We start from the raw sequence: 16,246 nt of genomic DNA, 5'->3' as shown, positions 1-16,246 counted from the left end.
CCCAGTGATGTGGTAATATGGTCCAGATCCTGCCAAGCTGAAAAACTTGACCCAGCATTGAATGAAAGCTGCTGCTTAATTACAGGATGCCTAAAACCAACACCACTAAAAGATCTGTATACTTTGGCTGGTATTGCACCCCCTTCAATTCGAAGATCTGCATTCTCAGCTGACAAATGAATGATGAAAGCCACCCACTATTCGGTCAGATCATAGTGCCCCAAAGACTAAGATCCCAACAAAAAACCCTCCAAAGACAAGACTTCAACAATGGCTTACACTATACCCTGAGAACAATATTGGTATTCCAACAGCGAAACATCTTCCACGTGGTGCCCACTTGGACTGGAATTCTTAGAAAAGCCTCAACAGACTTCGAACAACAGGGCACTGCAAACAAAACCTCATCAAATGGGGCTACCTCACTGGACCAGATAATTGTGAGTGTGAGACAACCCAGTCCATGGAACACCTTTCTTGTCCCTTTCTTTAATCACCTTGTATACAAAGAGGACCTTATATTCCACAGAAAGAGCAGCTGATTGTGCAAGATACTGGAGGAACATCATATTTATAATATTTATGTATATTTATGTATAGTTTCTTTCTTCATATTTTACTTGTTATTCCCTATATAATTCACCGATCAAATTTAAGCTGTTCTCATTTGTAATGTATCCTAATTTGTTGTAAATAATGTTGTACTACTTACTTACTACTGTACCACTTGTGTTTGGATACGAAATAAATAAATGTAAAGACTGAATAATAATGGACCAAGGACTGACCCTTGTGGTACATCACTGGTTATCTTAAATCCTGCAGACTTACATTCTCCATATATGCTTTTTGATATTTGTCATTCAGCCATCCTTTCAATCATGCTAATATTTTATAATCCAATCCCATATCCTTCAACTTGTGCAATAGCCTTTCATGCTGAATCCTATCAAAAGATTTAGCAAAGTCTAAATGTATCATGGTGAATCCATTTCCCTTGTCTAGCTTAACCATATTATTATAAAATGCAAGCAGGTTACTCAAATATGGCCTTCCCTTAGTAAATCTGTGCTGTTCATTGCAAAGTATAGATTCTCTCTTAATTCATTTCTGTATTAGTCTCTTACCAACTTTTACAAAATCTTCACCACCACTCCAGAGATATTGACAGGTTGATAGTTAAACATATCAGTTTTTGCACCACCCTCGTACAATGGAATTATCATGCATTCTTTCCACTCCTGTGGAATTGTCCCTGTACTAAGACTTAATTCATAAACCAAGTCAAAGAAACAGCTAGTTCAGCTGAAAACTTGTTTTAATTTTTTTTAGCAAAATATCTTAACTACAGTCACCTTTTTTTTCCTTTTTATTTCAATGGATTTCCCCGAGTTATCTCTCTCTCTAATAGCACTGACAATAATGATTCCTGATATGTATCTTCAAGGTGTATACAGGATAACATCATATGTATTGCACATTGAGTTTAGATTATTTCTAGCTTCTAAATTAATTTATTATTTTTCAGAACTCCAATATTGTCAAATCTTATATCTTCATCTTCTAAGGCATTAACCAAATGCATCAATATCCACAATAGATCTTTGTTCTTTCTCTGAATTTTTAAGTACTATCCAGACATTAAATCTCTCTCTCTCTCTCTCTCTCTCTTTTTTTTTTTTTTGAAATAACCATATAGTTAGTTTAATTTTCCATTCTCATTAAAAATTGTGCCCAAACAATCAAAGAATTTTACTTGCTCTACAGATTCTCCAATGAAAATGCAGTTTATGTTTTGGATTTATTAAGAAATAGACCATCAGCTATATAAAGCAAAGAATGAGTTCAATATATCTAATTTTGATTTCAGATTTAATACCACTTTTCGTCATAATTACAGAAGAATATCCCTACTAAATCCCATCCAAGACCCAAATTTTCTAGGTCTCTGATGGGGTGCTTAAAGGTCAAGGCTAGATAACTGGAAGGAGATCTCCAAATGGTCTTTTTGGGAATGCAGACAATCAGAGCTTCTCACCTGGTGTCCAGTCCTCACCTTTTCATGGTGCACCTAGTTGGGTATCTACCTGATACTGAACAAATGACAATGGACTGGCAATTTGGGATTTAGCTAATCAAATTGTATTCTAATTGGCTTAAACCATAATAACTCAAAATGATGGTACAACATGATGGAATTTCATGCTGGCTGAAGCATCACCCATTTAAACAAGGCTCCAATCATTTTTCTCAGGGAACCAGGGCAAACAGCAAAAAGTCAGCTACTGGAACATGCCCCAACTCAATGTTAGCAGAAATCAAGAATGACACCAACAACATAAGAAGCATCAATGAAAAAGAAATAGAACTAGCAGAAGAACTGGATAAGTACCAGATCGACATAATAGGTGTTACTGAAATGAAGACAAAAACAGGTGACATCTTTCTAAGCAACAGCAAGATGTTATTTTCAGGCAATAACAATCAGGGAAAAGAAGTAGTAGCTATAATATTAAACTCTAAATATGAGGATAATCATCTTGAATGGCAGACAATATCAAGTAGAGTGATGTAGGATAATATCAGAATGAAGAACTGGACAATGAGACTTATTTATGTTTATGGTCCCACAGAAGATTCTACTAAGGAAGAATAGAGGATTTTTTTGAAAGAGTAGAGAAGTCAGCTGACACAACGAAAAAGAAAAAGTTGTTTCTTGATGCAGATTTAAACAGAGGAGTAGGAAATGATTACCAAACATATAAGAATGTTTTGGGAAAATCTGGAGAAAAGAACAAAGCTAATAATAATGGTAAGTACCTGCAAGATTTCTGCTCAGGACATAGACTAATTATTATTAACATCATGTTCCAAGATAAAAAGGTGCACAAATTCTCAAGGAGAGAAGATGCAAGGAATAAGAAAAACCCCATTGACTATGTTATTGTCAACAGTGATGCTTTCCAACTGGTTCAAGGCACAAGAGTATACAGAGGATTTGAAATAGGAAAGGAACGTCACATCGAACTTCACATTGAAAAAAAGGGTGTGGAAGAAAGTTTTCAAATGAATCAAAGTTGAACAGCTATCAGATGTGAACTGTAGGCTCAAATACACAAATGTTGTTCAAGAAAAACTGAAAAAGTTTGAAAACAAGAAACAAACTTTGGAGATACAGTGGCAAACCCTAAAGAAAACTTTGATTGATTCAGCCAGAGAAGCATGTAATCTAAAAGTGAGGTAATCTACAAGGATAGAAAAATCCAAAATCCCCAGTATACTCAAGGTAGTCAAGGAAAAGAAGAAAGCATATCATTAGTTCCTGGCAAGTAAGTCAGCTTGTGCAATTAGGGAATAAGAGAAAAATGCAAAAAAGCAATGCATTGTGTAAAATTAGTTTTACAAAAGTCACAGGAACACTTTGGTAAGAACATAGAAAATAAATCAGGAAGGTGTTAATATATTCTGGAGCTATTGAAAAAGCTCAGAAAACTGCAAAAAGGAATTATAACTATTATTTTTCCAGAAATAGCAACTTATACTGAAATATTAATTACAAAAAAACTTTAATTAATACTTTCCTATATTTTGGTAATGTTACATTGCAATCATCAGGGAGATCACAAAAAACGATTTGTGCATGCAAGTACATTACTGACACTGGACAAATCAGGCTGAAGAAAGGCAACTAAAGTCAGGTCTGGAGTCCTAAATTGCACCCACTAGTGGGCAGAATTGGATGGTCTTGGCCATTGGGCTGAAGATCTTAGGATGTATGCTTCACAAATTTCAGACAGTCTCATGCACCCTAATCTGTTGAGGTTTAGAAAGTGAGGCAGATTTGAGGAATAGCATTTCATTTTATTTGGTGCACTATAACAGAGAGACCTTCTTCAAGCTTATCCTGTGGTGAGTGTCCAAAGCATGTTTAGCAGGTCCTGAGTAGATATATTGGTGGAATTGGATGTAGTCCTCATGTTTGGAAATTAGACAAAGTAGTTGTCTACTTTGACTTTTTTTTTTGGCAAAAAAAAAAAAAGAAAGAAAAAAAAGAAAACTACTAAATAACTTAGATACTAAAAAGTCTCCTGGTCCTGATGGCATCTCTCCAATTGTTCTCAAACACTGAGTTCCAAAGCTAACACCCACCCTGCACTGCCTCTATAATTTATTATACATGTCTTGTATTTATCCCAATGCATGTAAGCAATCTCGTATCCATTCTATTCCAAAAAAGGGTGATAGACGTCTACTGTCAAACTTCCAACCAACCACCATCTCCAAAATAATGGAGAAAGTCATCAATAGCCAACTCCTCCACTACGTAGAGGTCCATCAATTAATCAGTGACCACCAGTATATTCAGTCATTCAAGATCGATAGCTGACCTTGTAGTTTACATTACCTGCCACTGGAATCATGCCATGGAAAAGTTTGGAGAAACTTGTGCTCCCATCCTTGTTATTTACAAAGCTTTTGACCATGTGCAGCATCAAGGCCTACTAAACAAATTGCCATCCTTTAATCTCCCTACCACTCTCTGTAGCTATGTAGTCAGCTTTCTCTTTGGTCATTCTCTGTAAATCATGGTAGATCTCTCTCTCCAAGCTTCGCCACCAATGCTCGAGTGCCTCAAGGCTGTCCTATTACCTTCTCTTTCTTTCTCCTGTAGATAAATGACCTGCTCGCAATCACCACTACTCCTACAGTGCCTAGTGTACAAGACAATAAGACTTTTCACTAATCCTACTCATCTGACAAACCAATTAAAGATACCAAGAAATTATATACTTGGTTTAATCCTTCATCCAAGTGTAAGCAAACAAAGTTTGCACCTGAACTATTTTCAGGACTGGGGCAACTTGTATAATGAAGCTAATGACTTCACATCACTTGCCTTAGTATCCCATAATGCAAAGCACATATCCTTACGGGTATGTATAATGCTATGTATTATGGGAAGGGTCACTACCCAGACCAGTTTCAACCTTTATTGAGGTCTCATCAGTGGGAGCCAGAGCCAGACCCAGAGGTGATACTAAGGTTGAAGTAATACAGAAGTCATATTTTCATATCCAAGTAGCCAAAAGGGGTCACACCTTATTATTAAAATACTCTAGATTAGAGAAAGTTGTTGGAAGTTTTTCCATTTGGTTATACTATAAATTAACATCTGACAAACCATGAAGTACTCTGACATCCCAAGCTTCAAGATCATCTACAACTATTGCCTATAGCTTCAACCTTTGAGTCTGGTTCCCACTGACGAGACCTCAATGAAGTTCAAAACAAGTCTGGGTAGTGACCCTTCCCATAATGCATAGAATTATACATACTTGTAAGGATTCCATAATGCAAAGCATTATGGGATACTAAGGCAAGTGATGTGAAGTCATTATATAATTTCTTGGTATCGTTAATTTATAGTACACCCAAGTGGAAAAACTTGCAACATCTGACAAACCATGCAGTACTCTGACATTCCAAGCTTCAAGATCATCTACAACTAGTGCCTAAAAACATTATTCCATGTTATCTTTCAATGAGGTGAGGTAGGATATGCCACCAAAACAGTCTTTCCTTTTTCTCTTGCAAAAGGGATCTCAACTCATCCACCCTTACTCTCAGTGAGAAACAAATCACCAGATTTGATGCTGATACCTTATGAATTCCATATAGCATAACTGTGTTGTCATGTGATCTGCAACTGTTACAGATTAATCAAGCTGATTAATAATATTATGACTGGAGGAAATTAAAAGCAAATGGAATTAGTATATATCAGTAACTTCTAGAAAACAATATGAAAATGAAATGAATTATGAATAACAAAATACTAATCAGATATTCACTTAATATACTGCAATAAATTTAGGCAGAAATTATCATTAATATTTATTCTTACCAAGTTCAAGAAAGAATTTTTTTGCATGAGTAAATCGATCTATTTGATGCTTTTTTCCCTGCCCAATTCCAAGCAACAAAGCAGGATTATTAATGTCATTTTTCTGAAAATAAAAATTAAATCTCAAATATGATAATAATATAGAATTTCAAGTGCAAATAATAATAAGAAATATGTTACTGTAGATAGAATGAACATTTCCTAATGCTCTACTTTACAATAGTGTCCACTGTTGTGTAACATAAAATATGAAAGAAACACCCACAAAAATTGTAAATAAATAGTATCAAATGGGTACAAGAAGACAATGGTCAAAAACAAGAGGTTAAAATAAGGGAATCGATAAGGAATGTAATCATCCCTTCACTGCAATACAGCACTCACAATGATGCTACATAATGTTTATAATGGTATCCAGAAGCTCAGGTGGTAATAACAATAACAATTGCAAAGCTCTCCTAAGTCTCTGAAGGTTTTTGGGAAGGGGTTTGAGAGTAGCAACAAATCTACCTATAGCATCCCAGACATGCTCAATAGTTTAAGGTCAGGAGACCTAGCTGGTGAGTCCATAAATACAATAGTCTCTTTTTGAAGATATTGGTCCACAAGCTTTAATCGATGAGGAGAATCATTACTGTTTTGTAGGATAAATGCCTTCCCCTATCACACCTGCATTACCCAATGAGATGCCTTCCCAAACCATCACACTACCTCCACCATAAGTGTCCTCCCTTTCACAGATATTAGAGAGATGATAGCATGTCCCTAGTTTTCCCCAAATCAGAGCATGCCTGGTATCACTTATAGAGCAAAATAATACTGATCCCTGTTAGTCTTAGGTCCAGCTGGAGCATGGCCCATTTCAAATGTTCTTCCCTATGGTGTAGAGATAGGGAGTACACAGACAGTTACTGGTTGCCTAGCATACAGATCACCTTTGTGAAGCCTTCTATGCAAAGAGAAAGTAGATATCAGTGTTCCTGTAGTTGACACAAGATCAGATTTTAGCTGATTCAGGGAAGCACTCCTGTTTCAGCGAGCAGATAATTGAAAATATCAGTCATCCTCTGTGGTTGCAGCATATGACCTTCCTTCACTGTGTCTTCAGGATGCTGTTTATGAATGCTGGAATTGGTTCCACAGTCTGTGAACACTGCAGAACAACTTACGTGCAACCATCTGATTACATCTATCTGACTTTGGCTGGACGCTAGTCTCACGATGGCTTGCCACCTGAATCCATTGGTTAAGTAATATCTTGCAGCCATATCCAAGAATTTTCCTATCATGAAGTGATTGGGCAAGGAAATGGAGATGTGAGTTCAATGTTGCAAAATGTAAGGTTTTAAAATTTGGAAAACAAAGATGGGATGCAGAATTTATGCTTGGTGAGAATATATTGTTGGAGGTACAGGAAATAAGAGATCTGGGGGTGATAGTGGATAAGGATCTAAAATTTAGGGAACACATCACCAAAATTGTGAAGACAATATAAAGGCTTCTGGGAATGATGTGGACACTGACGTGTAGAAGTAGGAGATTCTTGTTCCGTTGTATAAGCCTTTGATTAAGCCACACATGGACTACTGTGCCCAGATTTGGTCACCGGGTTTTCAGAAGGATGAAGAGATGTTGGAAAGGGTCCAAAGGCGACTGACGAAGGTATTTTCTGACCTCTGGAATGTCGAGTATGAGGAAAGATTGAGAAGATGTAATTTGCAGAGTCTGGTGGACAGGAGGAAGAGGGGAGATATGATAGAGACCTATAAGTTAGTAAGGGGTTGTTATAAGATCAATGCTGGAGAAGTTCTACAGAGAATAGTGGGAAATCAGGGGAGAACCAGAAGTCATCCCTGGAAACTGTATAAAGAGGGTGTGAGTAGGGGAGTGAGAGGCAGGTTTTTTTCGTGCAGAGTTGCGAATGATTGGAATGCCTTGTCTGAGAGTGTGGTGTCTGCAAGGAGTTTGAGTGCACGGTATGATGAGATGTGTGTGGGTGTGATAAAAGGACCTCCCAGATGAGTCTTTGACTCCATGAGGGTCTTGGGGTAATAATAATAATGAAATGTCATGTTCTCACTCCAGAAATGAAACTGAAAACCACTACAAAATGCCTGCATTTATGGCATGGCTCATTTGTATATGATAACTAGACTCAGCATCACTTTTTACATAACATACCTGACTTTTGTATGCCCCCCCCCATGTTATTGTGATTTTTCTCTTTGTTCCTTAATTTATGGAAACCAATGTAGTAGAGAAAAAGTCCTATTCCACCATCAATCTAAGTAACACATTGTTTTTATGAAGGCTTTTTTTTTTTGGGGGGGGGGGGGGTAGTGGGAAGGAGGAGAATTAATTCTTTAAGTAAAGCAGTGTTACTTTTTGAACAGCTCTGGATGACTAAGATGGTAAATCTTATTATTATGTGACACCTCCAGGGAGTTCAAAGACTCATCGAGGGAGAGTGTGCCAACAGAATGGAACGACTTTCCCTCTGCCAACTACTAACTGCACTCAAACTTGCTTAATGTTTTGCTGAGCCATTAGTAGCAGAGGCTCTACGACCAACCTTTAAATCTTGTTCAATTAAGGGTTAAAGCTAGATAGCCAAAAAGAGACCACTATATAGTCTTTAAGGAATACAGAGAACTGAATATCCAAACTCAAAATTATGCTACAAATATAATCAAAATGTCATGGTTGTTGAGATGGTGCACGGTCAAACAAAAAGTCAACAGCGTTTTAGTGAGGAAACTAGAGTGAAAAGTCTGGTCCTGAAAAAATCAATCTCCATCACCAGCACAACTGAAGACAAGTGGAATTAACAATTAATGTAACCAACAATGTAAAAAAATAAAGGGAGGAGGAAGTACGAGTAGCAGAAAAATTAGAGATATATTCAGAAAGGAAAAGAAAAATTGGCTGCAATGCCCAATATTAAAAAAAAAATAAAAAATAAAAAAAAAATTTTAAAAATGCAATATGAGCAATTTTGGAAAACTGGATAATGCAACTTACATGTGTTATTTAAGAGATACTGGTGCCATGAGCAGTTTCTTCTAACACACATACACACACAAAAAAAAAAAAAAAAGAGATAAGTAAAACTATTTAAGGCCATATATTTCAGCCTGAATATTACAGGCACCAGCAGAATGCAAACAAAGGATTGATTTGAAAATGTAAGATCTGTGTCATGTTATACATAAAACAACATAACTGAAGAAATATTGCAATATTGATAATTCATCAGCTATTTAAAAAAAAAAGTATTGATGTGTGATTAAAATAAGACTTTCCCATAACTTAGAGAGAGAGAGGCAGTCATTCCAATTTAAGTTCAGATGGTGAAGTAAGGCCTCAGTGCATTCTTTAAACAAGAGTTCAAATTTATACCAACACTGATGAAGAGTGTTTCAGACGATAGTTTGTTAAAAGTGAATACAAGAATTCTAGTTTTACACTGGCAATAGTAAACATGAAAAATCTGCTTTGGCACAGCATGGAATAGATACAACATGCATCTATGTTGTATCTATTCCATGCTGTGCTTCTCAAAAATCATGGGAAGACTGGTAAGTCTTTCCATGACTTTTGTTTAGTTAATTCTCCACGGTGCTTCACTTTCTTACATTTTTCTCTGTATTCTCTAAGAGCACAAGCTGACTTACCGTATATAAGTTGACTTTCAGCATTAAAAAACAGTACTAAATTTTTTAGGTCGACTTATACACCGGGTCAAAAATTGATTGCTTTCCCAGAAAAAACTAGTATGTATCATACTCTGTTAAATTTATTAGCAATATACAAAAAGGGTAAATAAGTAAAAATATTTCAACTTATATCAAATTTATTTACAGAAAAAATTATTTACATGTTATATAATTATTTATTTACAAAAGAAAATAGGTAGGTAACTACATAATTAAAATTCAATTTTAACTGTCTGAATGTATGAAAAGTTCATTGTACTCTGGTTCTGTAATTTCTTCTGGTATATCGTTATATAAATTGTATATTCGTTTTCTCCATCAGATTTAGCATCAATTTCATCATCATTGTGAACAAACGAATATTATTTCTCGTTATAATGAGTCCATTTTGGTGATTTTCTCGAACCCAATCTGCAACATTATTTTCCAGAATAGGCCACTTACAAATTCCTTTCCGTAATGCGCACTTATTTTTTGGCATTTTCAATATTAAAGTTTCATTTTTCTCCAATCGCGAATTAGTTTTTTGTTCATTCCGAACTATCGTGCAACAACACAGTTAGTATTTTCTTTTGCAAATTTAATCACTTTGCACTTAAAACTCGCGTCATATTTCATTCTTTTAAAAGGAGCCATTGCACTTTAGTTCACTATTGGTCAACTGGTCAATACGAAATAAAATTTCTTTTTTCAACTAGGTATTTTTTATCTTTTGCTAAAACAAAGAATGGAAGGACTAAAAAGGCAGTTATGATTTTAGTGGTTGATGCCTGTAAAAAAATTTTACTTAAAAACTGTCGTAATTTTTATTTTTAAAATTAATGTTTCAAGTCGACTTATACAACGAGTATATTATAAAAACTCAAATAAACTCAAAAAATTCCAATATTGACTTATACACCAGGTCGACTTGTATGCCGGAATATACGGTACTTGCCAAGAACTTCTGATACACTTCTTTTTTTCCTTGTCTACCTCTTTAACTTTGTGAGTACACACCATGAAGTTCTAATTTTTTCTATCCTTGCAGACCATCCAACCATATGTCTCTCTGGCTGAATTTCCTCTGTATACTCTTGTGTCCTCAACCAGTGGGATAATATCACTATTAACATAACACAGTCAATAGGACTTTCTTATTTCTTGCATCATCTCTCCATGTGAATTTATGCACATTTTTCTGTTGCAACATAGCATTAGTAATAACTAGCCCATGTCTGAACAGATATCCAGCAGGTATTTACCATTAATATTAACTTTGCTCTCTTCTCCAAATTTTCAATAAACATTTCTACATGTCTGGTAATCATTTCCTACTCTGCTGTTTAGATCTCCAACAACGACCAACATTTTCATTGTCAGCTGCCTTCTTTTAGTGCCTTGAAAAATTCCTCCAATTCTTTCCTAACCTTCCGTAGGACCATAGGCACAAATAAGTCTCCTCATATTTAGTGTTGAATGCTATAGATACTCCTACTTTTCCTGATCATTATTGCCTTCATATATAGCATCTTGTATTTGTTGCATTGATATTGCATATTGCATTTATTGACTTTGAAAAAGCATTTGACAAAGTTAAAAGAAGCATTTTATTTAACATATTAAATGAAAGACAAATACCAAATAATATCCTAAAACACATCATAAGTATATATGAAAATAATCAAATACAAATAAGATTAAATCATGAGCTATTATATATGAGAGAGATAAACCAAGGGGTCCGATAGGGATGTCCCCTCTCAGCAACTCTTTTTAATATTGACCTAAATGAAATAATAATAAAATGGAATAAAAATTTCTATCAAGGTATTAAACTTTCTCCTACTGTGAACTTAAATACTCCTTTTTGCCGACGACCAAATAATAATTACAAATTCTGAAGATAACTTACAGAAAGCTATTTTAGATCTAAATGAGGTAGCCAAAGATTATGGTATGATAATACAATATCAAACAGAAAAATCAAAAACTATGGCCTTTAAAGGACAAGATCCAGCAAGAACTAAGATAGTAATAGATAACAAGATCTTAGAACAGGTGAATTCATTTAACTACCTGGGATGTATGATCACATATGAAAATGAAAAAGATATAAATGTAAAAATTGCAAAATATTTAAAAATAACAGGTGTAATTAACTCTATATTTAAACCAAACCTAGTTCAAAAACAAACCAGACTAAAAGTATACAATACATTAGCTGTACCAGTCTTTATGTATGGAAGTGAAATCTGGACAATGAAACAAAAACACAAACAAAAATTAATAACAGCAGAAATGAAGTTTATGAGAAAAACTGCAAAGTATACTCTATTTGATCACAAAAGAAACAAACCAAGAATCAGTAATAGAAAAAATGTATATGAGTATATGTTAATGACATAATAAGTATTACTGAACCAAAGAAAACAAAAATAAGCAAGATCTTTCTAAGCAACATAAATGGATGGAACATGTTCAAAGAATGAAAATAGAAAGCTTACCAAAGCAAGCCTTAAAGTACAAACCATTAGGAAAAAGAAAACCAGGGTGTCCTCTTAAATGATGACTTTTAAGGCTGGAACAGGCCACACTAGGCCTAAATCCTTGATACGCACAATGATGACGATGTATTTGTTGCTTAGAAAGATTTTGCTTATTTTTGTTTTCTTTGGTTCAGTAATACTTATTATGTCATTCTGGTACTTATACAGTTATTCTATTAGCTCCATTTCCTTTCCATCAATAGTTCTTATTTGACTGTGGTAATCTTCAGCTCTGCTGATGTTAAGTTGGGATTTCTTCTTCCAGCAGCTGATTTTTTACTGTTTGCCCTGGTTCCCTGATAAATACAATGGGGCTTTATTTGCAATGCCCCAACCGTCAGGAAATGCTGTCATGTTGTACCGTCATTTTGAGTTATTATGGTTTAAGCCAAAATACAATACAAGAATACAATTTGTTTGGCAAAACCTCAAATTTCTAGCCCATTATAATTTGTTCACTATCTTGGTAAATACCTAACAGGGTGTACCACGAAAAAGTGAGGATTAGACATTAGGTCAGAAGACCTGGTAAGTTCTCTGCATTCCTAGAAGGCTACATGAAGGTCTCCTCTCAGTTATCTGGGTTTGACTCTTACTATTAGCAGTACTAATAATAATAGCTGTTATTATTTTTTTATTATTACATAAGTATCTTCGTGGGGTCAAAAGACTCATTGCAGGCGATTCACACCATCCATCATTAACACAATACCTATCATACCCCTCCTTAAACTTAATCACCATCAGGGCATTGACATCTACCTCTGGTAATTCATTCCACTCATTCACCACTTTCCAAGCAAAGAACCTAGTCTGGACATCCTCACTTAACATACTCATATACAACTTCCATGGGTAACCCTTATTCTCACCCTACTCCTCATGTATTGAAATTTTCTTTTGTGTTAAGTTTACAGAATCCCTATAGTAATTTATAAGTTTCTATCATGTCCCCTCTCCTCTGTCTGTCAACTAAACTCTGCAATCCACACACACACACACACCTTCAATCTGCCCTCACTGAGAGTATTCCAGACCTGTGGTATGCTCAATATGAAAATAGATTAAAGTTTGGTCACTCATCTCTGAATCGACTCTACCACTTTCTCATCTTCAAGAAACCCAGGTGACCAAATCTGTGCAGTAGTCAAAATACAGCTGAATCATAGCCTTATAAAGAGGGATAATAACCTTTAAATCTTTACTTGTAAATGGTTTCTTCAACAACTAATTAATTCTAATTAGAGCTATTTTACCAACTTTTGCAATATGTCCTCTGAATTTCAACTCTCTATCCACCATTACACCAAGATTCATAGCCTTGTCAATTTCCTGTAATACAGTAATATCAATACAATACAAAGAATGAGGGTGGTCTGAAAAGTTTTCAGCCTCGACCATAGATAGCAACACTATCGGCAAGATTTTTTTTTCTAAGTTGGAACATCTGTCATAAGCAAATCATTCTATCGAGTAATTTGTTTTAGACAGCTGTCTGAACCAAAAGTGTTGTCTGAATCCCTGTTGTCTGAACCAAAAGTGTTGTCTGAATAAAATTGAGTATCGTGCGATTATAAAATTCTTTGTAAAAGAAGGTTTAACGGCAAAAGAAATTCATTCGAAGTTGATAAAAGTTTATGAGCACTCTTCTCCTTCATTTTCGACAATTAAGAAATGAACTGCTGAGTTTAAACATGGCCGTACCAGCTTTGAAGATGATCCATGTGAAGGACATCCAAAAAGTGTAACAACACCAGAAATCATTGATCAAGTGCATGATATGATATTGGATGACCGGCGAGTCAAAGTGCGTGAAATTGCTGAGACTATAGGCATTACAAAAGAACATGTAGGATATATTTTGCATGAAGAATTGCAAATGAAAAAGTTTTGTGCAAGATGGCTGCCATGCTTGCTCACAGCAGATCAAAAATTTATTCGCATGAAAATCTCTGAACAGTGCTTGGAGCATTTTAACAAGAATATAATTAATTTTTGCAGCAATTTATCACTATGGATGAGACTTGGATTCAGCATTACACACACCAGAATCCAAACACCAGTCAGTGGACAGAAGCCAGTTGTTCAGCGCCAGAGAAGACAAAGTCGGTTCCATCAGCAAGAAAGGTCGTGGCATTGGTGTTTTGGGATGCTAAAGGCATTTTGTTTATTAATTATCTTGAAAAGGGTAAAACAATAACCTGAGAATATTATTCTGATCTTTTAAGCAGACTAGATGAAAAAAATTGTGAGAAAAGACCCAGTTTGCAGAAGAAAAAATCATCTTTCATCAGGACAATGCATCTGCCCACAAAGATGTTTTAACAATGGAAAATAAGGGATCTGCACTATGAATTGTTGGAACATCCACCTTATTCCCTAGATTTGGCTCCCTCTGACTTCTATTCTTCCAAAAACTAAAAATCTTCCTTGCTGGTCAGCGTTTTTCTTCAAATCAATAGGTGATTGCAACTATAGAAGGGTATTTTGCAGATCTTACTGAGAACCACTATAGGGACAGGATAATGGTGCTGAAGCATCGCTGGAATAAATGTATTAAGTCTTAAGGGAGATTATGTTGAAAAATAAAAAATAATTTTGAAATTATAAATTCATTTTTTCATTGTTAGGTCGAGAACTTTTCAGACCACCCTTGTACATAATCTTATCATCCCAAAGTGTATCACCTTACATTTTGCAACATTAAATTGACAACCACTGTCCTTGGCTCACAATGTCAATTTATTTAAATCATCCTGTAGGATATCTAAATCACCTTTATCAACTATTGCTCTCCCCAGTTTAGCTTCATCAGTGAATAACTGTATATCTCCCTTAAATTTTCCATGTCATTAATATACAAACTAAAGAGTAGTGGCCCAAGTACAGAGCCCCAGGACACTTCACTTATCACCATAAGTCTCCTTGATTCCACTCCACCATACATCATGGCATGGATAAGGGGGGGAATTGTCTGGGATATAAACATCAGAGACAATTCTTTCCTTTCCTTATCCATGCCACCACCTTCATATCCATTCTCATTTGCTCCAACATATGTAATAGCTTTCCATGCAGTATTCTGTCAAATGATTTGCAAAATCCAGTAGTATTATAGTATAAACATTTCCTTTATCCAATTTTGTTGCTTTATTATAAAATGTTAATAAATTACTAGCACAGGTTCAACCTTTTAAAAACTACGCTGTCTCCTATATAGCAGGGGATGGCCAACCACACATTCTTTTGGAGTAAAAATAATTCCAGTAAGACTTAGAAGAGCTGCAACCCTTGACAATGCGATGGTATGGGAGTAAGTGAGTGTGCACATGGCGAGGTGGGTGATGGGGAGGTGGGGATGCAGAGGCTATGCATCCTGCCAGCCACAACAAGTTAATTACACCTACGGTGCTCATCTATCTGTATTGTTCAACATATTGTTGTGTCAGTCCACTGAAAGTGCTTGTTATCATTGAACTCTTTTTCAAGTGCTTAGAAATGTCGCATAAAAAGGTACATATGAAGAGGAAACACAGAAATTTTAGGCCAGAGTGGGAAGAGGACTTTTGTGAAACAACAAAGTAAACCCATGTGTGCCATATGCCAAATAACACTTGCAAGTGTCATGCATCACAGTAATTTTAGTAACGAATTTCCCCTTGGCTCTGATCTGAGGCGAACTAAATTTTCAACTTTGAAAGAACAACTCCATGGTCAGAGTAAATTGATATCCATGTTTACTAAAGAGGCTTGTTTCATTTTAGAGTTTAATATTGCACAGGCAAATCAGAATGAGAATTTGTCAAGAAGAATATTGCACAAATAATTTAGTTTAATTTAGACCCGGAAAACTGAGTGAACAGATGCCAGTCTCCAGACATACAAATGAAAGGAGAATTTCCATTATCAATGCTGACATTGTAAATAACTTACACCATAACTTGAAAAACTGTGCTGCATTTAGTCTGGCTTTGGGTGAATCTACAGATATTCAGGAAAAATTACAACTAGATACATTTGTATGCTTTGTATCTCATGACCTGGACATCAAGGAAGAGTTATTGAACTTGATAGCATTGAAAGATAAAATATGTGGC

General features: G+C 35.4%; 1 protein-coding gene across 2 annotated transcripts in view; it reads right to left on the bottom strand.

Annotated features, from left to right (window-relative positions):
• LOC150110651 (uncharacterized) overlaps positions 1-16,246 on the bottom strand; it is a 368,437-nt gene that overhangs the window by 207,892 nt on the left and 144,299 nt on the right. For both annotated transcript variants that reach the window (XM_090400018.1, XM_090400012.1), the window contains exon 6: positions 5,906-6,008. In XM_090400018.1, coding sequence (XP_090256144.1) covers positions 5,906-6,008 — 103 coding nt within the window. The remainder of the gene's footprint in view (positions 1-5,905; positions 6,009-16,246) is intronic.

This window comes from Typopeltis vanoorti, chromosome 1 (genome assembly GCF_054136105.1).
Source record: "Typopeltis vanoorti isolate ZY-2024b chromosome 1, IOZ_Tvanoo_1.0, whole genome shotgun sequence".
In the NCBI taxonomy this organism is placed as follows: Eukaryota; Metazoa; Arthropoda; class Arachnida; order Uropygi; family Thelyphonidae; genus Typopeltis; species Typopeltis vanoorti.
This window is presented reverse-complemented; position numbering and strand designations above follow the sequence as displayed.